Source organism: Amblyomma americanum, chromosome 1 (genome assembly GCF_052857255.1).
Source record: "Amblyomma americanum isolate KBUSLIRL-KWMA chromosome 1, ASM5285725v1, whole genome shotgun sequence".
NCBI classification, from domain to species: Eukaryota; Metazoa; Arthropoda; class Arachnida; order Ixodida; family Ixodidae; genus Amblyomma; species Amblyomma americanum.
The window spans coordinates 53024635-53051673 of record NC_135497.1 but is presented as its reverse complement, the minus strand read 5'-3'; the positions used below and the strand labels follow the sequence as shown (position 1 = coordinate 53051673).

General features: G+C 47.4%; 1 protein-coding gene across 2 annotated transcripts; it reads left to right on the top strand.

The window, feature by feature from the left end:
- The first annotated feature begins 410 nt into the window (after positions 1-410).
- Positions 411-25477, top strand: LOC144112824 (uncharacterized). Of its 2 annotated transcripts, XM_077645638.1 has the most exons (15): positions 411-684; positions 1382-1588; positions 2255-2416; positions 7989-8175; positions 9239-9375; positions 9678-9798; positions 10470-10634; positions 11517-11663; positions 12056-12177; positions 13262-13558; positions 14750-14862; positions 21256-21490; positions 22277-22612; positions 23523-23770; positions 24351-25477. In XM_077645638.1, exons 1-15 carry the CDS (start codon positions 496-498, stop codon positions 24625-24627), a joined length of 2943 nt encoding a protein of 980 aa, XP_077501764.1. In that variant the 5' UTR covers positions 411-495; the 3' UTR covers positions 24628-25477. The 2 variants fall into 2 exon arrangements, with proteins under 2 accessions (XP_077501764.1, XP_077501765.1); XM_077645639.1 differs by lacking the exons at positions 411-684; positions 1382-1588; positions 2255-2416 and adding an exon at positions 4090-4321.
- The last annotated feature ends 1562 nt before the right edge of the window (positions 25478-27039 follow it).

The following is a 27039-nucleotide window of genomic DNA, read 5'->3' as shown; positions in this document are numbered from 1 at the left end:
GCTCAGTTTGATATACAAGGAACTCGGTATTAAGACATGTGATCGGTTAAAGAATGCATGCAGAAATGCAGTATGCTAACTGTGTGATAATAGGGGCGCACAGATAAGTGAACGGTGTGTAGCTTAGCAATTTTGTGAAGCTTGATCTCAAGGTGTCATTTTAGGTGGAAAGTGAGGAAAAAATTCACTTTACAAATAAGAAGTGCCGGGGAACCCTGAACATAATCGTGTTTTTAAATTTTTTTTCATTTCTTCTCGGACTACAGTCCCTTTCAATGCTTTCTGTACATCAACACTATTGCCTCTTTTTCCTACCGATCATTGTGCAACACTTCAATATCCAGTATATCAAGAACAGTGTCCTTGTGGCGCGGTACCGCGCAGGTGTTCTGGTTCCGCAGTGCCCTGGAGCACCTGTACTTCCGGTATCGGGCGCACCGGCAGCGCATCGACGTTTTCACAGGCTCGGTGATCGCCCAGGAGCTGCCGTCCCACATGGTCAAGGTGCGCAAGGTGATCCTGACGCCCACTCGGCGCGTCTACATGCCCCCTCAACTTGTGTGCAAGAGCCGCCTGCTTCAGAACTGCGACCCAGATTACGCCCTGCGCATCGTCGTGCGGGACGACGACTGCAAGCTCATCTCCTTTTCGCTGGGTGCCTGCAAGGACGACTTTCTTAGCGCGGTATGCTGTTGGGGGGTTCATGATCGCCTAGTGAACAAGTAGCCGTAGCGTGCTTAATTTTTTGAAAAATGCAGTATCTGAAGTCTCAAGTAAAAAAATGGCTGGCGGTTTAGCATTGCTAAGCACAAAAGACTGGGCGAAAGCACTGTTTTTTTTCACATGTACACCACCGCCACGTAGCTCAGAGCGCTGTTGAGGTGTCCTCTTACTCGGGGATCCAGTTATGTTTTGAGAGAAGGAAAGGCGTGTAACTGCCTCAAATTGTAGGTGGGCAGCGCCGCCTATTCACAGTGCGACTGACGTGTCCACTCACCAAGTGAGCCGGTAATGCACTTGCTACTGAAAGGCTTCACACGCAGAGACACCGCTGATACTCGAGGATTGCGGCTACTTCCTTTCGCACTGAAGGGCACAGGGAATCAAAATGTCATGCGACAAATCTATATTGGCAGTAGTGCTACATTTCAGTCTCACATTGATGAGCTTCTATTTGCCTATTTTAATTTGATTTCACCGTCGCTTTTTCGTTCCACTGCTGTATGGATTCATGTAGCTGAAGTGCAGAGGAGGGCACAAAACTGCATGAAGATATTTGATAGGATAATAAGGAAAGTTATGCATGGGATTGGCTCCTTGAAATGACAATGTAAACCGTCCATTTAGTTCCTCTCTTTTACCTTGGGCTTGTTTTCTGTAGGTGATCAAGCCTCCGCTGTCGTCGGGCCTGAAGATTGGTGGCCGCCGGTTCATGTTCCTGGGTTGCTCGACGAGCCAGTTACGCAGCCACGGCCTCTGGTTCTACGCGCACGACAATCAGGGCCGCACCGCGGAGCAGATACGCGATGGTATCGGTGACCTCTCTACCATCGTCAGCGTGCCCAAGTTCATGGCACGGCTCGGACAGGTCAGAGGCCAGTCACGTTCTTGTTGAGAGAGGTGATGGGAAAAGCGACTAAATCGCACGAAAGTGGGTGAGGGAATCTCTTCTTCGCTTTTAATAACGGAGCTTTTGTTTTCAAGAAGGCTGAGCCAAGTGTCGATCTCTGCCATTCACCATCATTCATCACACTTTCAAGGCCAGGTGCATTGCATTAATCCATATTTGTTTGGATCGCATTGTAGCTATGTGAGCCCTTCATTGATCAGTGGTCCGCAGGGATCAGGCGCAATGTGCAGTGACTCATATCTGACTGTGAAATTATCCACAAGATCATAAGTTATGCCTTGCGCGTTTTCGAATCGAATGTGGGAGTGTCAAAATGCTCCAGAGGGGGAATGGAAAGTAAGACTAGCATTCATAAATAATTACGACTCTGCGCGGACTGTCTCCGGAGATCTAACCAGGCAAATCAGCCTCCTTTCGGAGTACCAATGCCTATTATGGAGGTGTTGTTTCCATTACACACTTTCTACTGCTGAGAAGCCACTCTATACTTCTCTATACTTGCGCAAAGGTTTCACAAGTTTCACAACTCCCAGCTGCACAAACATGAATTCTGTATCACCAATATTATAGCCAGCCAGCTATGGCAAAGTGGCCCACTCGTTAGACCTCTTTTCCTGCGTGCAGGCTTTTTCGCAGTCGTTGGGTCTGTTAACGGTCCCGAGCCAAAACACGTCTGTGGAACCGGACATCCGCCACGCAGCCCCTGGCCGCAGCAGCGATGGTTCCCATCGCGAGTACATCTTCAGCGACGGCATAGGGCGAATATCGCACGGCCTGCTGCGCAAGGTATGTATATTATCGTACTTATCGACAACCAGTGTAAACTTACAACCTTTGCTAATGTGTCGCTCAGGTCACCAAGACAAGCGTGGCTGTGCCGGCGGCGATTTTGCCCGCGCGCCAATAAAGTTGCTCCCGCGCGGGTAGCGACGAAATTCGCTGGCGCCAAGACGCTCCCGCGCAATTACTATGCCTCGACATGAATCGACTAGAGAAATTGGCAGCGTGCCAAGGAGCGGCAGGGCTTTCTGAAAAATTCATTGTTGTCACACCGCTGCCAACGCTTATACATTCACGTTGGACACCTGGTAACTGTCCTGTGTGAGAGACAGAGATAGGGAGAGAGAGAAAAAATTTATTACCACGAGTCAAAACCGCACTTCAAAGTAGTCATCCTCCGCAGCGTGTCTGTCCGTCGGCCGGGATCCCGAAGGTCACGGAAGCAGACAGAGCTTGACCGATGGTTTCACTTTGCACTTAACGGGTGGGCACAGTCCTGCGAGTTTTTTTTTTGTTGTTAATAGCAGAAGCCTTTTTTCATGCCTCGCACCTCCCACAGCCATCTCATTCGATCCAACTTCCTGACAGGAACTCTCTCCCAAAACTCTGCCGCCCATTATAATGCTTCGCTTCTTTTGGACAGGAGAGGCCATCGTATATCTAAATAATTTCGTGCGGGTCCTTGAAACCCCTGAAAACCCTGGAATTTGATAGGACTGTTTTCAAGGCCTTGAAGGTCCTGGAATTTTCGAAGATGCTTGAAAACCCTTGAATTTTTAAAATTTTTATTTTTAATTAACATTCAGTGATTGTACAGTATTGTGCGTTTTTATCGCTGACACTTTCCAAAATTTCCCCGCCCCAACCGCTGGCTCGTTTGCGGTGAAACTGCACACAGAGCTTGCGTATTATGGTAACTTTTGTATCGTAGCAAGTTTGACAATGGTACTTACTTAGTTTCAGGCGCACATGATGCGAAAACGTAAGCGTCTGCGAGAGATCGGCGAGCCAAAACCCGCAAACGACGCTTTTTCGCTGAGAACCGGCAGTGGCGCCATCTGTTTTCGTCAGCGGAAAGCGTCACAACTAGGCCGCCGAGGCGAGCGTTGCAAGGAGCGCGGGCAAATGATGAGATACGCCTGGAATTGGTTTGTTTTTCAGTGCTATAATTTGAAAATATTTAAGATGAAGCAAATGCCGAACGGCATATTCAAAGGGCCCGCGCTCCTTGCAACGCTCGCCTCGGCGGCCTAGTCGAGACGCTTTCCGCTGCCGAAAACAGATGGCGTCACTGCCGGTTTTCAGCGAGAAAGCGTCGTCTGCGGGTTTTGGCTCGCCGATCTCTCGTAGACGCTTACGGTTTCGCATCATGTGCGCCTGAACTAAGTAAGTACCATTGTCAAACTTGCTACGATACAAATGTTACCAAAATACGCAAGCTTTGTGTGCAGTTTCACCGCAAACGAGCCAGCGGTTGAGGCGGGGAAACTTTTGTAAGTGTCAGCGATAAAAACGCACAATACTGTATTTAATAAAATATCAACCCACCTGAAATCCCGGTGCGATATTGTTAAAAATAGAGTGTAAGTTTCGTACAGTCAAGTAAGCGCGTGCCTAGCGGACGCTCGTGAACGTCTAGCCACAATGACGCTGGCTTGTCCACCGTTTCCTCTCAACCATTTCCTGTGTACTTTTTGAGCCCTTCTACGACAACTCCCTTGGCAGTGGTACCTTAGGAGTGCACTACTCTTCGGGGCTCGAGCGGGGGTGCTGCGCACGAAGAAGTGGCAAGCCCGGTATCCGGCCAGGTCAATGCGGACATCATGTGCACAATGTGTAGGCAGGATGAGGATTCGATAGAGCATGTTGTTCTGTTGTGTAGATCACTCCACCCCTGCCAACCGAATGCATGTACCCTTCTGCAGGCGCTAGGTTTCGACTCAGGTCAGCCGACAGAGGGTGGAACGACCGACAGCAAGGTGAATGAGCAAGAAGCCTTTTCCAAGGCCAGGGCGGTCGAAACAACTAAACGCCGCCTTGAAAATTGGAATAGGCTCAAGTGATGGGTGGTGGTGACGACACGGCGGGCAGACTCCGTCGTAGCGTCCCAAAAAAGTTGGCTAGGACTTCAGTGTAATGTCCGCCGGTTATAAGCCCCAAGATCCAATATAACCTAATCCACTTTCCAGTTGAGTAGACAAATGGCCGCCATTGTGTGTGTGGTGGCGCGGTCGAAGCGTTACATTTTGTGCGCGTTTAGCGCTTGCGTGTGCGGTTGTATCGTCATGTCTAGAGCACGTGTAACGCTTATGCGTGCGTGTGCTGTTCCATCGTAACATTTTCTGCGCGCGTAGTGCTGATATGTGTATGTGCGGTTGTATCGCGATATTTATTGCCCGTGTAGTGCATGGGTGTGCGTGTGCGGCGGTATCGTGACATTTTGTGCATCTGCAGCGTAGTGTGTGCCAGTCAACGTGCGTGCAAACAATGCCCGGAAAATGCAAATTTCAGAGGTTATGGCTGCACAACGACGACTAACGAGAGTGGCTTGCGTCGGACATGTCAAATCCGCACAAGGCAAAATGCAAAGTTTGCTGTAAGTATTTCGACATCACTGTCATGGGGGAGTCGGCACTAGAAAGCCATCTAAAAAGTGCAAAGCATAGAGAGCACATGCAAGCCGCCGGGAGTAGCTGTATGGTAAGGAGCTTCCTGACGATATCTGAATGTCAAGCTAATGAACCACAGCCAGCGCCATCACAGTCGTCAAACTTGATGGATGCGTGCAAGAAGCATCAACTTGTGACGGACGCAGGGCATTTCACAGCGGATTAGCTGTGATGCTGTACACGTAGCAGGTGGCATTTTCAATGTTCCCATCACTAAGGAATTGAGAGCATCTGTGACTTCTCCGAAGAGCCAATACCGTGCCTTTTTGAAAACACATAAAAAGCAGGAGCGTGAAGATTCGAAACAGCGGAAAAAACGGTGCATTGATGAAGAGATTGAAACTCAGGAGGAGGAAAAAGAAACTAGAAGCCGTAGTTGCAGAATCCGCCTTTTTCATTTTCCTGTGCTGCCACCTCGCGTACAACGCTGGAAGCTCACTGGTAGGGTACTGCGCGCCCAACCCGGCCGGACTCAGTGCCGCTGCGGAGCACGTTTTGTTGGAATCGGTCAACGATGGCGTGTCCTGGGCAGCACCTGGTACCTGGAGAATTTCTAGGGTTGACTGATGGCTTGGTGAGAAGTCTGAGGCAGGCTGTAGTGCCCACTGAAAAGCAAATTCTAGTATCTCCGATCATCCGGCATGCGATGCGAACACCAGCTAGCAAGGGCCGCCGCTTCAGAGATGAAGGCTACATTCGGAACATTATGTTCAATGAAATATCCACCATCAGTGAGGTTGGCGTTTTCCGCTGTATATGCCTGCCATTCATGAAAGGTGGATACTACATCGTGCACGCCGTAGTACAGAAAACGACTGGGGACAACAGTTTTCACAAGCAATCGTTGTGCTCAAGCGCTGCAGAATAGCTACACGAGCTATAAAAGCACAAGCGTACTCGCAACAAAGCAGCTCTGTTAGCATTTCACTGTATTTTCCCACAACATACTGCTGCATTGGTTAAACAAGCATGCGCGTCCCTAAAGACGAGCGCGAGAGGCGCACATTAATCCATTCCGGCGATACCACGCAGAGCTCTTCATCATGGATATGGTTCGAACACGCATAACGCACCTTCTTCTTCTTCTGCCTCTTAATACATGGCACATACCCACACAGGGGGATTGGCCAGGGTGTAGTGGCATAAACAAGGAAATTTCCATAGGAGATTATGACAAAATTTTAGCACCATGCGTGAATGCTCTCGTAGCTTCTTTTTCGTTGCCCGCTCCATCGCGCATTGAAAGCGGCTCACAGCACTTTCCCATTTGGCCTTCTTGCTTGAGAAAGCAAAAAACGTCGGAACGAAGTCTGGGTGCCGCGGTGACATTCGAGGCCTTCCTGCCCATGAATAAAACACTTCGTGATAGACTGCACACGCATTTAAACACAGTACCTCATCCGTACCTGTCACAAAGTGATTCCCGCACAGTCTTGACGTGCTTGACGGTGCCCAAGGGCGGCACGATCGTCGAGCCGGCGAACTGCTTTTATCCACGTTTCGCGTTGAAGGCTGTCCCGGGAAGCGCTCGGAAAGCGAAAAAATCCGAGTTTACTTCCCTTTACATATTGGGCATTGCTGCCGTATGCAACACATTTCGTAGGTATCACCAAATGCGTCGCGCTGAACGCCCAACGGCTGCAGCAACGCACCCCGCGTAGGAAGCCGGTTTGTTTACACTTCCACGACCGGTCTCGAGTGGAGCGAGCGACCCTTCCAATATGTTTCGCGACACCGCCGCCAGGGGATGGGCGCATGCGCAGTCGCGTCGTGAAAAAGGCGGATTGACAGCTTCAGCAGACTTGTATGCAGAAAATGCAGAGGCAACCAGTGGCCTGACTTGCATAATGAAGTCGGACATCCTAAGGAAGACTGCCAAGAGCAAGCAGTAGGATGTCTTGGACATAGACATAAAAATTGAGGAGAAGCAAATTGGGGCCACCTAAGGACTGATTGAGTGTTTGCTTTGAAATGGTCATCCGTGTAACAAACAATGATGAGAAGTGGTTGAAAAAGGAAATATGCTGTTGCCATCGTTTTACCCGAAGACAAGTTTCTTTGTTAAAATATTGGCTCCAATGACCTAAGGACTGATTGAGTGTTTGCTTTGCTTCATTAGCGAATAAATGTTTGCATCATCTAACAAACTGAAAGTGGTCATCCGTGTAACAAACAATGATGAGAAGTGGTTGAAAAAGGAAATATGCTGTTGCCATCGTTTTACCCGAAGACAAGTTTCTTTGTTAAAATATTGGCTCCAATGACAATCCCCTTTTTTAGTGAATTCTCATCATTTCACGCCTCTGTCTACCCCTGAACATCTGTCTTATTTGGATTTATAATTGCAAATGTGGTCCTTGAAATTCCTTGAAAACCCTTAAATTTTTGTCATATACACCAGCATGAACCCTGTCTATTGTGAGCTGTGGACGTGTCATCAATGTCCAAATGCTGCCCAAGTCAAATGTCTAGTCATGCACCATGCGTGGGATAAGTTTCTGCTCCATGAACTACAGAAACCTGTGATGCATAGGACGGTATTTTTGCAGCGATATCTGTATACGAGACTTCCTCTGCGGCAGGCAGTGTCGCCATCGGTGGTGACTACTATGTCCTGAGTAAAACTCACCTCCTTGCAGTTTAGAAAGTCTAGGGACGGTGCTCTCGGCAGTGTGTCCTTTCTGGTTATGATGACCCAGCGGATCTGGCCATTGTGACCCTAATTACGTGAAACACGAGCACCACGCCAGGAGAAAGCTTGTACCGGTACGGAACTGGTTATGTAATCCCGCAGCTCATGCATATGACAAGGTCCTGGCGGTTTTTCCTATTTTTGTTTAAGTATAATGTATGGAGTGACCTAAGTACATAGTCGTTCGTAGAAGCCTTCATTGTCCGCCCTTCCGCAGGTCCACCACGCCTTGGAGCTAGAGGAGGGCGAGGAGCCATGTGCCGTACAAATCCGCTACGGCGGCTGCAAGGGAATGCTGTTGCTGGACCCGACGCTGAGTGGCTGCTGCATCGTCTTCCGCGAGAGCATGCGCAAGTTCCACTCGGACCACTCCGACCTATACGTGCTGAAGACGAGCAAGCCGCGTGCGTTGTCTTCATGCCCTATGACCGCAACCATCGACAGAAAGCGCTTAGAGAAGCAGTTGGACACAGAGACACATAATTCTCTCGTGCTCTCTCCCGCAGCCCACTATAGTCGGATGCAACTGAAGAACGAATCGACTTTTTTCTGTCAGTTAAAGGACTCCCTTCCAGCCAGTGGCGACGGCCGGCTCTCATGACCCTGCTAGCTAGACAACGCAAGGAGCGGCGCGACAATGCAGGGAGGGGACTGTCCCCGACCAAAGAGGGAGTGGACAATCGCTTTTCGTCTGGCACTTCCCGCATGTCACGCTAGCAGGGTCATGGAAATCTGCTGACGCCATTGGCTGGAAGGGGGTCCTTTTACGGGGGAAAGCCGCTTCGTTTTTCAGTTGTATCCGACTGCAGTTACGCTGTGTCCTAGTGGGCTTGCGCTGGGCTCCTTATGAGTATCTTAGCGAATTTTCAGGGATCCATAGTTCGGGGTACTGTTCCACGCTTACAATGAATTGTCGTGCAGAGTATCCCACAATTTCTGTTGAAGTGTAGTGCCGTTTTTTTCACGTGGCCATGAACAGTCATTGCGAAAAGTTTACGGGAAGCAGGATTGTAGACGAAATTTTCCTCTGGGTCAGATTAACCTGATAACTGAAAGGCCAGAATACGGGAGGGGTACTTATTCTCTACCCACTGGAATGAATACCAAATGAATGGATAGCGACGAAAGGCTGCTTATTTGCGCGAAAATTTCAATGTACATTTGCTTCTCAGTGTTGCACTTACACAGCGGACTTAGAGCTTGAAATTTTGGCAGTCGCGCACTGTTCTGTACTTGGCTTCTCGCTACCACAAGTAGACAGAAGGCATAGTCATTGAGCACAGTATGTTACAAAGCGTGGAAGGGCACGCCTTCCTTCTGCGGTGGACGTCGCTGATTTATTAGTGAGGATAATCCGTGGCATGCATTGCAAATTGTAGGAATAGATTACTGCAACAGAGTTACATTTTGAGCGTGCAGCCGCGACAGTATATTTACGCCCGTGATGATTTACCGTGCTCCTCGCAGGCGTTCTTTACCTGAACCGACCCATGATCACCATCTTGGAGCAGAGTGGCATAAAGGCCGAGGTGTTCCTGATGATGCAGAACAAAATCCTCGATTCCTTCATCGACAGCATGATGGATCCCCACGAGGCCGCGCATGTGAGACATTTTTTTCATGTTCGCAGCTTTTGTGCCATGTGTGGTGTCAGTGTTTGCACTGTTCTACTTATAACTGAAGCTCATGTTCGACAGCCGATCCCATACTAGACGAATAACTGAACCGTATGTACGACAGCTGATCCTATTTTAGTCGAATGACTGAAACCCATGTTCGACATCCGATCCCATTTTAGTCGCATTTAAGGATGGATTCAGGGTTTCGGCGAGGGGGTCAACGACCTCTGAAGTGGGACGGTGCTTGTAAACTAATAACGAAACTGGGCGCCTTACTAATTGTGCAGGTTCTCCGTGCCTACTGCGCCTTGTGTCTCCCGTACAAGGAGCTGGCCGGCGTGGGCATCGACCTGACAGTCGAGCCCTTCTTTCGGGCTCTCGTTCGCGCCGTCAACAAGAAGGTCCTGAGTGAGTGAAACGCACGAGCTTAACCGCTTTTGTTCATTTCGTAGTCTGAAAAGAAGTGTAGTGAGGCAGCACCCTGGCCCCAACTTCGTCCTTTTGTTGATTAGTTACGCTAATTTCCGGGATCTTTCAAAGTTATCTCAAATTTCCAATTTCTTCACCAGATGCTCCTTGTCAGTTTGTTGCGACGTTTAGTGCAATCATAAGATTCTTACCATGAGGTTAATGTTACGGACAATAGATTAAAAGCTATAGGTGACACCATCGAGAACCGGTCGCTTGCATTAGCCAGGCCTATTGTGGTAATCATTACAGTTGTTGCCCTTTGCGTCTAGAATAACCACACATTTCTAGAAGGTGGTATCTGGTTTTAAATGCCTTCAGTCAGTATCACAGTGAACAACAGATATTTTTGACCCGCGTACAAGCCTTGTTATAGCCGACGAATGCATATATGGCACCTAAAGGACCGGCTTAACATTCAGCGAATTGACGACAAAGATTATGGTCAAGTAAGAGATGGCCCATAAAGATAAATGTTTTCTGAGGCAAAGAACTTCAGCTCGTAAGACATCGAATGGCCCTCACGGAGCTGTCGAAACTTCTCTACAACAGCATGTGTGACCGACGAACCCTTGCCTCTTCACGCCGGATAATGTATGCGCCTTTTGCAGAGGAACTGAGGACCAAGGCTCGTATTCTGGTTCCTCCGAACTACGGGCGCACCATGTTCGGCGTACTGGACGAGACCGGAACGCTCGAGTACGGACAGGTGTTTGTCCAGTACTCAAACGACATGCTACGGTACAAGGTCAACGACCCTGCGACCATCCTCGAAGGTATCCCAGCAACCTGTTTTCTTGCTATAGCAAGCATAGCGCAGCATGGTCTCGGTGCGTTTAGGCAGCAGCTTTCGTATTTTATTTGAAAGGATCCATTAATATGAACGTAGTTAGAAATGGTAGGGGAATAAAGTGCCAGAGTACATGCTTCGAAGGTGTATGCAAACGTGCTGCGTGTTCAAGGGCTGTTTTCGCAGAAATATAGATTCTTGTAGTCGGATCTAAAAGTAGAATTCTCCGGCGGTACTACTACGTTATTGCAGTCTGTATAGATGGTCACACGCCTAGTTTTCTCGTGTGCCGATTCTGACCGAAATTATCTCGTTTCAGCCTCGCCTGCGAGCTCTTTCTCTGGTCACAGCATTCTCATATCTGAAGCCGAAGCTAGGACTTACTAATGCTCAGTTGTCCAAGAAATGTCCCGGATATATCTTGGGAGTTATCCATGGTTTGCATGGATCGATGCTTTTATGTTGACAGCACCGGATATGCAATAAAGAATATACAGTGGTGAGGTACCCGTGCGTTGTGTACTGCTAATCGCGGCAATCTTGAGAAACTGGCATCTGGAGCAGAAACAGTATACTATACTCACCGCCAGCTTAAACGCCTATCTCTCCCTCGTGAGAGCGTGGTAAGACTGCGCATGTGAAAGCCTTGCGCCTCGCCCTCGTAGCTTCACTGCATAGCCACAAGAAGCTGTCCGCGAGTATATCCATTTTATTCATGGGCTTGGAATGAAACGACTATTATTATTTTCGTTACATCGTACAGAGGAGCCGAAAGGTTGACGCATGAAGTATGTTTTTTTTCACCTGAATTTTCAGCCGCGCTTTGCGTTAAAGTCACTTAATATTCCATGCATGGTGGGATGCGCAGGCGACGTGATCGTGACCAAGAACCCGTGCATGCACCCGGGGGACATCCGGAAGCTGGAGGCAGTGAATGTGCCGCAGCTGCATCACGTGCGTGACTGCATTGTCTTCCCTCAAAAGGGGGAGCGGCCACACCCCGACGAGATGGCCGGTACGCGCCCTTCCTGGCATGCTCCCTGTTGACACTGTGCTAGGCGGAGACGGATATAGCCGTCGCTCTCTGCACTTGTGACGTATATTGTGCCTTAGTTCACGTGCGCGTTAGGTCAGGGCTCTGCCAAGGCCAGGACCCTGCAGGCTTTGACTGATATATGCTGTGAGCACCATCACAGTGTGAGAAAAAACGTACTGTGAGGTTCCATGACCTGCGGCATAAAATACTTGCGCAGTTTCTCATTTCGGAGTCGCAACGATTCCTCTACTGACTGATCACCGTTTAATTGGGTCATTTAGCAAGGCCCTTCACCATCACTGCTTTGAGAGACGGCCGGACGCAGCTTGTTTCCAATGGTACCCTTTAATGTAATCTCTACCTGTGCTTAGGTTCTGACCTGGATGGCGACGAGTACTCAGTGCTGTGGTATGAGGACCTCATCTTCAATAACAACTGCAATCCCATGCACTACTACAGCGACCCGCCCAAGGAACGAAAGGCGTCCATTGGGGTGAGCAATATCACTTATTTTGTGGCCTCTTAGTCTGCTTAGTCTTAGTCGGGGGGGGGGGGGAAGGGCTTCATAATTCTGGATAAACTATTTTAGGTGCTATTAGTCAAGTTGTACCGACTGCAGTATTGTCTATAATGAAATATATTTGAAATTTTTCAGCTACATCAACGGTCAGCGATGGAATTCGACGAAATCTGGATTGTCGCTGTATTTTAAACATTGATCGCAAATGGGTCGTAATGGAGTCTTGATCTGCTACAGGCGGCCTTTTGGTTCGAAAAGAGGCAGTAGTCGAGTTATGGTTCCGTTGTCCAATAGGCTGTAACAGCGGTAAACCTACTGTCTATGTTCAGAATTTTTATTTCCGTGTAGAAAGCAGAAATAAGGACGCCTGGCAGCTCAGTTTTCGCTCGCGAGAGGCAACGCTCTTTGCTCAATGGTGACATTACCTTGCAAACCTTGCGTCTTTTTGACCATTTTAGGTTGAGAGTGGTGGCTTGACCATCGGACTGTGTCCGTACTTGAATAAGACGAGCTGTCGGGCTAATTGTATCATGTTGGTTTAACAATATAAGTGCCTTGTTGAGTATTGAGGTTTACTAACATATGTGTCCTGGATGTTGACCAATGTGACTGTGCGTAGCTAAGTCAACACAACCAAACCAATCCAAGCAGATGATTATTTGCTAAGGAAACCATGCGAAACTTCTATAAACAAACTTGGCTGATTTTTTATGAGATGTCAGTGATGACGTCAAGAGAGTGTGCAACGTGGCTTACTTTGTGTGAGAAAGCGAGCACATGTAACGCATTGCCGCGGCTGTGCTACTATATACGTAGTTGACTGGGAAGGGACGGCTGCTAGAAGTCTACATTTCTCGCCGGCTCAAGAGTAAAGTCAGCAGCACAGGCCTAGAAGTGACCCGCTCATGCTCGTTCCCTCAAAAGTGCCACCAGATATTTTGCACACGTGGAAAAACCCTGACCTTCAGTTTTTAGACGAGTGCAAATGGACGGGGCATGAAATCTGTTCATCGTCCGTCTCACGAGAGAACTTGCCATTCGTGTACGGTGGCCACAGGTCCAGGACATGGTGGACTTCTTTTGCCAGTACATCAAGGGTGACAAGATCGGCCTGATTGCCAACGCGCACCTCGTCTGGGCCGATATACTGGACAGCGGCATCAACTCGCACCGCTGCCGCGAACTGGCACGCAAATGTGCCGTCAACCTTGACTTCGCCAAGTGCGGCGACCTCAAGGGCTTGCAGAACTCTGAGAAGCCACCCATGTACCCGGACTTCATGGAGAAGCTCGACACAAAGAACACCTACTGTTCGCGCAAGGTTCTTGGGCAGCTCTACCGAAATTGCAAAAAGGTATACTTCAGCGTTTGCCAACTTGTGGCTCAGGCGACTGCAGTTACTCTAATGGCGAAGACGGCGGAATTGTACGAAAAACTCTGCTTGCGAGGATAGTGCAGTTCATAATGCACACGTCTCTTCCGTAACTCGTGCTTGCTCCTGGTTTGTGTTGTTTGGCGCTGCCTTTACTCCCTGACTGCTCACTCAGACTTTAGATATCAGGGCCTCATCTGTGACTGTTCCAAGATGTTTAGGTTTCACGTTTTCAAATGAGCGACAGGAGTGCTGAAAGTACCGATGTTCGCTTCAAGGCTTGAATCTGCAAGATCCCAGTTTGAAAACACTTGAGCAACTTTGCATCAACCGGTAGCTTAGGGCCATTGGAGTCCTTGCATGAACCTGCCGGTCTTCATGTAGGTTCAATTTATAACATTTTATGAACTATGCCAGAGAAGTGAAGCTTCTGACATGAAGGTTATATGTTTTCATGGATGATTGCGTGTCGATCATTGCATAAGCAACTAATTGGTTGCGGCCATGCTTTTTACATGATGTTTAGCAATATATTTGACTGTCGGAACTGAATACGTTGCTCTATGTACATAGCACATAGTATACTCGAGATATACTCCATGGCTGCTTCTGGCAATGTACTTAGTACATTTTGTTCATCGACAGCAGCGAATAGAACTGTAGCGTTTGTCTGTATTCGAGATGCTCAAGAAGTCCATTGAACTCTGGCGGCCTGTTTGGGTTTTTCGTTCTATGTATCATTGCTAGAGAGCCAACCATCAGGGTGCGATTAATGAGCTTCTATACGACATGCCAGTGTTGCTAGATACAAGCGTTTTGACTTGTTTAACCTGCCCTAGGTTGCTCTCTACCGACTACCTTTCAATATTATCACGGGGAAAATCTTGTAACTTGTCGCATCTAGCAGTAGTTCTGAGGACCCAGGACCAGTGCTCCTCGACTATCGGTGACCAAAGTAACTGGCCTGTCCTTCACGCCGAGGATCGACACCACGAGTGCACACGGCATGCGCGCTCGCATGAAGTGTGGCACGGTGGTGAACTTGAAAATGGAGGCCAGTTAACTTTTGTCCCCGATTGTATGTTCACGGATGCTGTTTGCATTGTTTACTCTTGATGTGCTGAATGCGTGCAACACACTGTTGTGTCGTCCTTGTGTGGTTCCAATGAACAGGTTGAACTGAGCACCGAGTGCCTTGAAGTGGTGGAAGACAGCCTTCCGGACCCCCGACTGCTGCTCGAGGGAAGAGAAAAGTTCCTGGTAGAAGCCACGTCCACCTATAAGCGGTATGCACTAATACCTCTGAACACTACTGTATACGAAGTGTGTTGCACTAAAGGAGTTGGAAGAAATTGCACCCTTTATCTTACTTAGGCCAATGTGCTCTAACTACTGTGGGACGAGAAAAGCGGCCATAAAACCATGGAAATCACTTGTCCTATTAGGCCTCTTGCAGTTAGTTGAAGCACAGACTGGTTTGAAGCCGTGGGTTGTGAATACTGTTGTTTCACTAGCGAGGCCTGTAAGGAATGAAAATAGCTCGTGGTGAAATATTACCCCAATTTAGTGCTCACAGTTTGATTTCATTGACAAGTTTTTGTTCTTTAACAGTCTCTACGGTAATCAAGTCTCTATGATAATACGAGGCACCAGCAGCTTCATACTAACCTTACCACAAGTGTTTCAACGAAGGGTGCTGAAAATTTTCAAAATGAAAACTTTATATACCATGGAGAGTACACATCTTCCTGCAATGGGTTGATGAAGGTCTTAGGCATTCAACAATAAGCGCCTTCTTTTAGCCCCCGGCAGCAAACATGGCGTAACTCAATGGGGCTATATTAGACTTGTAATATTGTGAAAACTGGAGAGTCCTGAGAGATTCTGCACGAACATAGTTATTATAGTGGCCGACTCTTCCTTCTCGCGGAAAAAGTCGGACCTGCAAAAATGCTTCGTGCGCTCACGCCAACTATTTCCGACAGCCGTAGAAAACCAATGGGATGCACCGAACGTCCAAAATTCTTTTGCTAATTTTTATTTTTTATCTCCATGTGGTTGCAGCCATCCAAACTAGGAGCATATGTTCACAATTCCCGTGCTTACTTGCATCACTTGTACAGTTCAGTGACAGTACCTTATCCTTTTCGGTTGCTTGCATCAACGCCACAGTTCCGTGACAGTACTCATCATTTTTCATTAATTGCAACACCTGTACAGTTCATTGACAGTACACCATCATATTCAGTTTGTGTCACCTGCACAGTTCAGTTATAGTACCTCAACCTTTTTAGTGGCCTGCGTCACGTTCACAGTTCTTCACCTCAGTAAACATGGCACATACCCACGCGGGGAGATTGGCCAAGGTGTAGTGGCAGAAACAAAGAAATTTCCACAAAAGATTACGACAAAATTTTAGCACCAAGCGTGAATTTTGAATAATGTATCAATAAAAACGACGGAAGAATATTTAAAGTTATATAACAGACAGAATTTTTGTGAAAAAAGAAGAGCTCGAATAATATTAAAAGAATTAGCAAATCAGCCTACTAGTTGCAATTCTGTATTTATGGAGAATCCTAAAAATTGAACCCAATGCAAATCCTTTGGCGCTCGCACCAAACGATAATAACTTTTGCAGAGATAATGGGAGCCCCTAACCTGGAGAAAAGAGCCTTCAGGTAAATCTTTTTCTGAAGTGCGAACTTTGGACAGTAGAGGAGAAAATGGTCTACAAATTCAACCTCCCCGCGTTCGTCACATAGGTTTGTCGGTGTCAACCCACACCTGCATTGATATAAATTCAAACTGGGAATCCTGCACCGCAACCGCGTCATTGTTACTACAGAGCATGGTTTTACATGAACGGACGTTCCAATTATATGCTAAGTGCTGATAATCAGTGTTATCTAGTAAGAGAAAATGTAACCTGGATGATATGTGTTAGAACCACTAAAACCTGGAAATCGCCAGCAGGCTGACATTCGAGACGTGTGTCAATGAGCCGTCAGGAGCCGACCTTGCTACGTAATCAGCCACCTCATTTGAATGAATACCTGCATGGCCAGGGACCCCGACAAAACAGACATCCTTCAAAGTGTATGGGACAAAAATCGCTGGAAACGGCTCAAAAAATCTTTTTTGAAGTTTCAAGGGAGACAAACTGACAAAAAATCAGCAAGGATATTAACGTGAGGCACACGACATGGAATTTTGTGCAGGTTCATTCGAAGATCCAAAAATTCTGCAAAGAATATAGGAATACAATCTGGGATGGGGACAGAATAGCTCCATGCCAAATCCTGTGAAAAGATGGCAACTGCAGCTTTTTGGCAGTTCACGGAGGCGTCGGCAGAAAGCACCGTATGATAGGGGCATTCCTATATGTGATCAGAGAAAAGACCGTTTTAAATGTTTGCGGGCATGTGTTTTGCATGAGATGGGAAAATGTGGTTGAAATGGAATTCCACTGCTGCCGGCGTGCCATCAACCCACTGCAAAGAACTGAGATCAAAAGCAATCGGTGTTAAAAGGTTCTGTGCTAACAATTTGTGGCACTTGATACCGTGGCATTTGATACCGTGGCCAAGGCCGGCTGAGACACAAAAATAGGAGTGCTGACATTAGTCACCGGGTCTATCGACTTGAGGAAGGTACGCACCGTGAATATTTGAAAGCGGGAATTTAGATCAGGGATACGAGCTTCCAGATAAAGCAGGGCATTTAAAAACTGATTTTGGGAGACCAAGGCAGAGACGTAGGGCTCGTCTTTCCATTGAGATTAAGGGTTGAATCTTGTAATTTGCGCTACCAGAGGACAGAATGCAACCAAATTCAAGTATAGGTCTTAAGTAGGCTTTGTATAGTAACAATAATGTGTCGCGGCACATCCCAAGCTTTTTATTGGCGATTCTTCTCAGCCGACCTGGAGCGCGTTCTCCTTTAAACACATTGCTCTTTATATGAAGGCTCCAATCTAATGCTGGGTGATAAGTAACACCTTGATATTTTACGGATTCCACTTGTGGAATCTGGTTAGAGTGATGGACTAATGAAATGTGCAAAGGCGTGTCTAGAGGAAATACCAAAACGCTGCATTTGTCTACATTCAGAGATAAATTACTACCCTGCAACCATACTCCAAGAGCATCCAAATATCCCTGCAGAATCTGGTAATGGAATGGATATCCCTGGACGAGGCGAAAAAAGCTATGTGAGCTGCATACACAAAAACTGTTATATCAGGGCGAATGGGAATGCCACTGAGCAAAATATTAAAAAGCAGCGGGGATAGCACCGATCCTTGCGGCACACCTGTTCATTGATAATATGTATTAGAACATAGGGGTAGTGCAATAAAAGTATCTGTCTTTGAGCAATTCAGATATCCGCGCATAAATGCAGGTTGTAGGATGTTACTGAGCAAGTCTGTTGAGCAAAAAAGTGTTTTCTACACTGTCATAGACCTTTGCTACATCAAGAGTGACCAAAGCTGAAACTTCTCTTCTGTGTAGCAAAAGCCGAATTCTGCTCTCTAGATCCACATGCACGGACCATGTAGAGCGTCCGCGGCGAAAGCCAATCTGGGCTGAGCTGAGACCGTTGACGTCATGAACGTTTTGTGAAGCGACTGTGCACTGTTCTTTCTATTAATTTGACTAAATTTGAAGTCAGCTCAATTGGCCAAATATTATCTAAGACGTATCCTTTTCCTGCATGTTTCATCAATAAAATAATTTTCGCTGTCTTCCAAATGCTTGGAATCCATGCATTTTCCAACGAAGCGTTGACCATATCTAAGAGGTCGCTTGTAAAATCTTGGGCTAAAATTTTAATCGTACCAACAGTGACACCATCTGGTCCAGGAGCTGCAGGATGCAACATTGCCAGGACTGAGAGGAGCTCTGATGCATCAACCTCGGTATAATCCGAAGAGGGTGAGATTGTGCACAAAGGGACGTTTCTCTGCATCTGGAAGCGTAACGCCAATCCCTGAGCAATGCACTCCAGGGTTTCCTACGCTTTTTGTGGAGATAACAGTGTTGAACTAGTGAGGAGAGAGACTGCAGGACTCTTGTTATGTGCCATGAATCGATACAGGGCCTTCTGATTGCGAGGATTTGAAAGATATATGTTTAAATTTTGGTTATACTCCTCCTTGGTTTCTGCAGTTGTTCTTTTGAAAGATGCAGAGAAGAATTTGTTATTTAACCAGTTAGCTGGACTCTGGTTGCAGGATAGCCTCTTCCAGGCCGCTTTTCTGCGACGATAGGCCTTCTCACATTCTTCTGTCCACCAAGGAGACGGCTGTTTTTTAGAGACTGCTGCGGGTACAGCGAGTATTGAGGGGTCTACTGCATTTTGCAAAAATGAAACCGTCTGCTGAGCTCTGTTTTCTCGGCTTGTACTAACTATAGAGGCAAATGAGGCAGACATCTGATTTTTATAAATATGGTGGTTCACAAATTTATGGGTTACACAACAAGCTTTAAGTGGAGATAACCGGATAGTGAATGTTATAGGAAGGTGATGACTATATGTACCCGAATTTTCTGTCGGCCAGTCAGTCACCTCTAGCCTACCTGCGGATAATGTTAAGTCAATGGTTGAGCGAGCAACCCCTTGCATAAAGGTTATTTCTCTAGAAATGCAGCAGCATAAAGAATTTGCAGACAGCCGCGACCAGAGAAGCTTGCCACAGTAATCAGTACGACTTCCCAGTCACTATGGTGAGAATTAAAATCTCCTGCGATGACTGCACTGCTTGTGCCAGTCACCAAGCTGTCTAAAGAGTCTGTCCTGTGTGCACCTAAAGGAAAATAGACGTTAGCAATTGTAATATCGGCACAATGCAGAAATGAAATTTTGATCTCTAAAAGCTCATAGTCAGGGAGAAGAATTTTCTTATAGATGCCTGATGACATAAATGTTTAGCTAGCATGGTTACCAATCCGTCTCCCCTGCCAACTTTTCGATTTGACCTCAAAACTCGAAAGTTTCTCATTTCAAATGATTCACAAGGTGATAACCAAGTTTCTTGTAAAAGCACAATATCAGGTTTATGTTTGTGAATAAGTATTTCTAGATCTGGAAGAGAAGACAATACAGATCGGCAATTCCTTTGTAACACTTTGGTACCTGCCATGATTACTGACCAATTGAAGAGGCAGAAACCGCCTCTTTAAGGATATCAACATGGGGAAGAAGTTTGGGTGGTCCTTTTTTAGGTTTCATCTGTGGACATCTAGAATTAGATGGTGACGAGGAAGAACGGCTCTTGTGCATAGGGCACGACATTTCGACATCTGTGTGCAGATGTCTGTGCGACATGCACTGCTAGAAACAGAGATGTTAGGTGGGACCTGGGGAGCATCAGGAGGTGATGTTGAGCGGCCGGCACTAGCTGCACAAGCTGAAACAGACGCAGACGTTGCTAGCAGGACGGATGTTGATGGTGACACGGATTGGACTGCAACAAAATGAGCCGACACCTCAGAAAAAGTGCTCAGCATTCGCTCAACCACATTATTAAGGGCTTTTTCCACTGCGGTCACAGTTGAGGCAGTCAAGTTGGACTCAATGTCCCCAACAGAAGCGCGCACGACTAGCGTATAAGTCTTTTGTCCTGCTAAGAGCAGCATAAGCATCGGCTCTTGAGCACCGCTTCTCTTTGATAATGTCCAACAAGCTACGCTCTTCACTACGTTTTGTGCAGTCGGCATCATCAGCTAGATAATGTTGCTGCAGAGGCAGCAATGAGGCTGCTCTGAGGTGCAATTATCAGCAGAATGACCTTCTCCACATAAATGCCAGGGGGTCTCTGACTTGCATGCTTTGCCACTATGCCCGAACCGACAGCAGTTGGTGCATTGAAGAGGGCGGGGTTCTAGAGGGGCCACAAGGTAAACAATCGGCCAGATTTTTAGTTCAGTAGGGCAGGGAGAGCCAGCAAAAGTTGTTACTACAGACTCAGCAGCAACACGCGAGCCATTTACTTCTCTACTACAATGGTAGACTCAGAGGACCTCAAGTCCTGCATCCTGAAATTCTTCTAGAATTTCTTGCGGGGATGGGGCTGGGTCGACACCACGTACGATAGGCTTGACACATGCAAGCTGTTCGGCAATGAATGCTTTTACCAGCAACGAGCTGAAAATTTTGCACTGAAGCAAGTCAGCAACACAAGCGATGCCTGAGGACTTGCAAACAATGCCTCAACGGCCAAATGGACGCATTTCAGAGATCGGCAGATAATGGGCTGTCAATGATCTTAGCTCCTGTTGACTTAGTTTGGGGGTTTTCATTTTGTTTGCACCCTCACCGATTGGGGCGCGAGCCACGGGAATTGCGTCAATGCCATTTTGTGGAAGGACTAAAGCGGCACGCTTTGGGCTGGCAAGCTGGCAAACCAAGCTGCCAACCCTTCACCTGGGGAGGTCAACGACATCTCTCAGCAAAACACACCGTCAGGTTCACATGAACTGGGCTCTAACCTACGCCTTAGCCAAAATCCCCAACGTAGTATGGGCTCACCAATGATGAACAAGCCGGAACCACCAGGAGAACCAGAGAACAGCAGCTGCTAGCAAAACACATCAGCCTAGCAAAATTCTTCCTCCCCGTTTCCAGTCATAAATCACAGTTCAGTGACAGTGCTTCATCCTTTTCCGTTGCTCCAGGTATGCTAAGAAGATTCGGGCACTGCTGAAGTCGTACCGCATCGAAAGTGAAAGCGAGGCCCTCTCCGGGGCTGTGTCCAATCTCAGCAAATATATGAAGGAGAACGACCCTACGGACATGGCCATGGTGCTCGAGAGCCAGGTCGAGCATGTGGTGCGCCGAACGCGCGAGGAGTTTTTCTCTGAGCAGCTCGACGAGGCTCACGAGAACCTTAAGGCCTCCGCCTGGTACCAGGTGAGGCGTACAGCGCTTTCAATCTGGTATTAAGCTGTGCTATCGTCAGTGCATATTGAGGGAATCTGGGCGTTCGAACAAACGAGCCGAAAACAAATATGGCTCATCAACGCAACGATAAATGCAGCCGCTTTATTATCTTGATAACAGTGTCGTAGTCGTGTTGCTTTCTTTGTCCTTTACTTTGTTATTTAGCCGTATGTGGAACTTAATGGCCGAAATAGCATCTCGGGGAGGAATACCAGCATCCGCAGATTTAATGCGGATGGTGAAGCGCGTGGCTTGGAGGACTGATCCCAGTGCCATGGACCGTTGGCTGTTATGTCTGAGACCATGTTGCACGGTGTGTTTGCGGCGGCTGACGATAACGGGTGGCCATAGGATGGCCTGCCGTCGCTATCGTCGTTAACGGTGCTGATGTCACTCGAAGCGACATGCTCGATAAATCGTGTTAAGCTTGCAGGCGGCGTCACAATGCAAAATAGGCGGTGATAGATCTGTATTACTGATTAACTTTCATTTGCGGTCGAGTGTGCGTATCTGCGTGTGCAAAAGGAGCCGCTGTCACGTCACGCCTCTAAAGGTGAAGGTTCAGTGTCTCCGCAAAGTATTCAGCGTCTTCTGAAGACATTTCACTGCAATGTATGTTTTGCCAAAGGTCCATGGTCTCGCTTCGGCGTGCTTCGTTCGACGCGACTGCACACTCAACACCTTACGGCGACTAGTTTAAGGCTAACACCTTGTGGAAGACAAATTGTAAAAGTATTATGCCGGGTTGGGGAGCAGGTGACGTACGAGCTTCAGTCCTCCGAAGGTGGCATCCAGAGCTTCCCCTGGGTGGTGTCCGATGTGCTCATGCGCATCGTGGTCAACACGTCCTCTTGCCTCCCCGTGCCGGCATTGCGCAACAGTTTCAGCCAACGACTCGGGGCGCTGCTGCTTGGCGTGGCGCACCCTGGTGGCGGTGACCAGGACGGCGCACAGCACGGCGACACGCAGGTGCTGACCAACTTGCTCAGGCTCATGTACGACTGGATCGACTCCAGTCGTGAGTTCCTCTTCATCAAGGACGCAGAGGAGTTGGGCCTCTACAAGAATATCATGCGCGAGGCCTGTGTCAAGGTGCGTGGCGCCAGCAAAAGAACTGCGTTGGGTGGATTTCTTGGGCTACGAGACCACAGAGTAGACCTATAAAGCTAGAGGGCTGGGCTCCTTTATGTGCTTCGTGCATAAGGCTCTTCTCTGCATCTCGCTGTTTCCTGGCTAGAGTTCGCCATCCAACGGCCGTAATAAGCAGGATAGAGGTAGCAATGTGGTTCGCCTGCTGGAACAAAACTCTGTGTTTTTTAAACAGAAACGTGGCATACAGCTACATGTGGCAGCTTTGAAAGGAGGTGCCATGCGCTGTTGTATTGGAAGCTTGCGAAGTGCTGGCGTTTTGTCTCGTGTTCTGACCTCACAGCTGCGTCGACGGTCTACCAGGATGATGATGACCTTGTAACTCGGCATAAGCACCAATTTGTGTTGATTGTGTGGCATGACTATAAAGTTTTAACATAGCACCTACGTACTGTGCATGTACCGGATAAGCTGCGCTTGGCCAGCGGTAAAGTAGACGCACCTGCATTAGATAACCGGCTGGTACGATCACAACTGAGATAGTATGTCTCCGCTGTCATAACTGAGTAATAACGAACAGTCATGCTACACTGACGATTTCTCCTGCCTTATGTTCGGCTTTTTTCAAACAAATGGGAAATGCGCACGATCGGGCACTTAACTGAGATTGAGGTTTATTTTAATAAAAGTCCCGAGAGCTTAAGTAGGTTTAGAGGGTATTTACAAGCTCCTTCAAGACATTTCGCACGCTCCCATTGCGAAGCGAAGGCGACTCTATGTGTTAACACAGTAAGGGAATGTCATCGCTCTACCCAGAAAAACGTATTGAAAAATAAATGCACTTAAGGATTGTGTGCCATCCTCAGCATGGGGGAGTTATCGGGGAGTTATCACTATTCACCTCCCATTGCAGGTGTCCCGCTCCCTCTCGAGGGACATGCCGCCACACAAGCTGGTGATCCTGTGCCTGCGCTTTGCGTGCGCATGGTGCCTCAAGATCTTTCAGGGCGGAAGCGACGGGGAGGTCATCTCCAAGGAGTGCCGGCGCCGTTACCGGCTGGGACACCTGGCCCTGATCACGCTCAACCGACTTTCCATGTCCGGCAACCTTGCCTACCTGCGCAGGGCACCCGAGGGGTGCCCCTCCACAGAGCTGATCAGGTATATTTCACACCTTTCTTCTAAACTGGAGTGACGTCGCTTGAAGAACTGAATGAATCCAGTGACGTCAAGGTGCATTTGCCCCTAACGCTGTGAGGTTACCGAACTCGCCTGTAAAACCTGTAAACAACCAGTGTTTGGTGCTTGCCGGCGTCGCCGACATCATCAGGAATGCATCTGTCCGGGTTGGCCGGGCAATCCTGACATCGGGGTGAACTTAAGCCTCAGACGGAGACCAAAACTGCCTGTACAAAATCGTTTGCAAATAATTATTGACCCTGCGTACCGGTGTCTCGAGCTCATTGTCATGATTACTAGGCCTGTAGACCTTTTTCAAGGCAAGGAAACTGACACAGAATTTTTCTGTTTCCGTTTAAAGGGAAAAACAATCAAAATACGCAGCAGACAGCTTTTACTGAGAAAGTTAACAAAAACAGCCACTGCATGTTTCGCAAATCCAACCTGCGAATTTACAGCTTTTCTAAAATACCCTTACTCATAGTGCATCGATATTTGTATTCACCGCAGTATCCCGAAATACGTTAATTGCATTCCGCCAACCTGTTGGCTGTCCCTCCAGGATTTACATCAACCGGGAAGACGAAGAATTCTTCCAAATCCTGCTGCGCTACGAGGACATCCTGACGAAGATCATGAAGGACTGGTGTGGCGTTCAGGACATCCAGTGCGATCTCAAGACGGACAGCATGGACGAGTGGTTTCTCCAGCTAATGGTCACCGGGAGCCGCTGGGCACTGGAGCGCCTCAAGGAGATCGTTGTCTACCCGTCTTTCCGCGAGGTGCTGTTGCTCGCATTCGAGCGGGAGAAGAACGCCATCGCTGGAACACTACAGTGATTACCTTAATGCTTTTACTTTAGTTTATGCTTTTACTTTAAGCTGAGGCTTTCCACAGGCAGAAAAATTTTTCTGTAAGGTGTCTAGGTTGGCAGCCCCCTAGCTAGGCATTGACTGGTTGGGGAAGCTTCTTGAAAGCAGCAGACTTTCCCACTGTCCCTTTGGATTTGATTTTACTGTTGCTTTTTTTGCTGTGCTGCTGCATGGGTTTCTGTTGTGTGGAGGCATGCGGGTTGGTGATGGATGCATGGTTCTTGTAGAGGGTGGAGTAGGGAGGTCTTTGGCACTTCTTGAGGCTTCACATAGAGAAAATTTCTTGTCTTCACACAGATAACGCTTCCCTTAGTGCTATTTTAGCAATTTTTTTTTACTTGGCAATGCCAACTTCCTGGAAACGCCAATAAATGGCTACAGCGACACGGCATGTGTCCTTTCCACAGGCTTTTTTAAAAATCTGAGCATAGTGACAGAATCCTTCGCGTGATTGAGTATCTTGGATCATCCACCGGTCACCCAGGATGCAGTGAATGTGTTAAAGCATCATTTTGGGAGTTTTCTCTAATTATATAGCCAATATATTAGCATATAAAATTTATTTATCTATTTATTTATTTATTTCAATACCTTCAAGGCCCCTGGGGGCATTACAGAAGGAGTGGAGTGCATTAATAATATATTTATAATCATAACACAGGAATTTCACCAATTCAGCGGCAATACAGGAATTGCGGCAAAACAGCGGCAATTTTATTTCAAGTTTATTTCATAGTTTGCAGTGACAATTTATACTGTTGAAATGTATAGCACTAGTAAGTTGCATTTTCCCTTTCTCGAGTGGACTGCTGATGTGCCTTCCAAAGGAGAATGCCGAAGCGTACTGCAAAGAAATTGAGCAGCAGGAGGGATACCCAACGCGGATCATAGGTGATGTGGTTGCAGGGGAGCAGGTAGCAAGGCTGACGGACTCTGGACACGTGCTCGAAGTGCCTTCAGCCGAAAAGGAGTCCGAGCTGTGGCAACACAGGCTTGGGAATAGGGGACAGGGAAAGAATTGGTTGTGAAGATTTCCAGCCTTGCAAGGAGTTCTGAATGAGTGACCTATGAAGCTTGTACTGATGGGGTACCTTACGGCTGTCATATGCGGCTACGAATGCCACATACACGAGTGCCGACAGCTTTGCTCTTATGCTGCATGCCACTGGAATGAACATAAGCTATATGGGCTCCAAACAAACATTTTGTGTTGTGTTTGTAATACTTTATGTACTTTATGAGCACACCGATATTTTCGTTAGTCATGAAACATAGTCTTGTACAAATGTTCGTTATGTAAAATATTTGCCCCCTATTTCATATAGTGGTGTTGGTTTGTTCAGTTAAGAGTCTGGCTGTTCCCTGGAGAGACGTTTATGAATCTGCGCTGAACAAAGATAACGGTGGTGTGGAGGATGGTTTGTCTCCCGTGGGCATCCCCCACAGTCTGCCATTGCTTAAGCCTGTTCAGACATTCACCATGCATTGGGAATAAAAATATTTTGCAAGCGTTCTGGCTCTTGTCTGTGCTGAGGTAGTGGGTGAGCACACTCAAGCTTTATTCATGAGTATCATAAAGAGCAGAGATTACTTAGCACCATTATGGACAAGTTGCCCAAAGTTGCACTGAAGAGGAATCTGAACTCATCTTTTCACTGCGGGAACTCTATCTACACATTCCGGGCATTCTTAGAAACGTCAATTTATTGTCCTGTGCTGCCGATTACCCTAATTAAATCGGATTAAACGTACTGGCTCCCGCCTTTTTTTTTTAACCCAACGTGGTAGGGAGGAGGAGTGAACCAAATCTTCAGTGAGTCCCTCGGCGGCTTGCCTCGCTGCCATCGGCAGAGTGATATGTAAATCAGAGTCCACGTGTATTTTAATTTCCGTGGGCCTAATTTATGGCTATATTGTCTGACGTAAACTGTTTATTCACAGAAACATAAAAACAATAAAAGCGAAAGCGAGCTGCCACTGGACTCGCTCAAAGGCACTCCACGCGTTGGTTGACTCCGCCTACCTAGCACGTTCAGTTCAATAAAAGGGGGGAGGGAGCCGGGATGCTTAATCCGATATATTTCTAATAATGCCCGAGATGTGTAGATAGAGTTCCTGCAGTAAAAAGACGAGTTCAGATTCTTCTATAGTGCACCTTTAATTACTGTTAAGGCCTAATTTTCTCGTTTTGTCTCGAATCACATAAACAGCACATTGCAAGAAATTGCTCCCAGGAATAATGTTGTACAAAGGAGCACTAAGGAGCTTGTCACTTATCATTTCCAAAATTTAGCACTCGAAATATTCAGGTATTGCGACTTTACCTGAATTTGTCAAATATTAAGCTTGAAAAATATTGACTTGTTTACTGTATCTCAT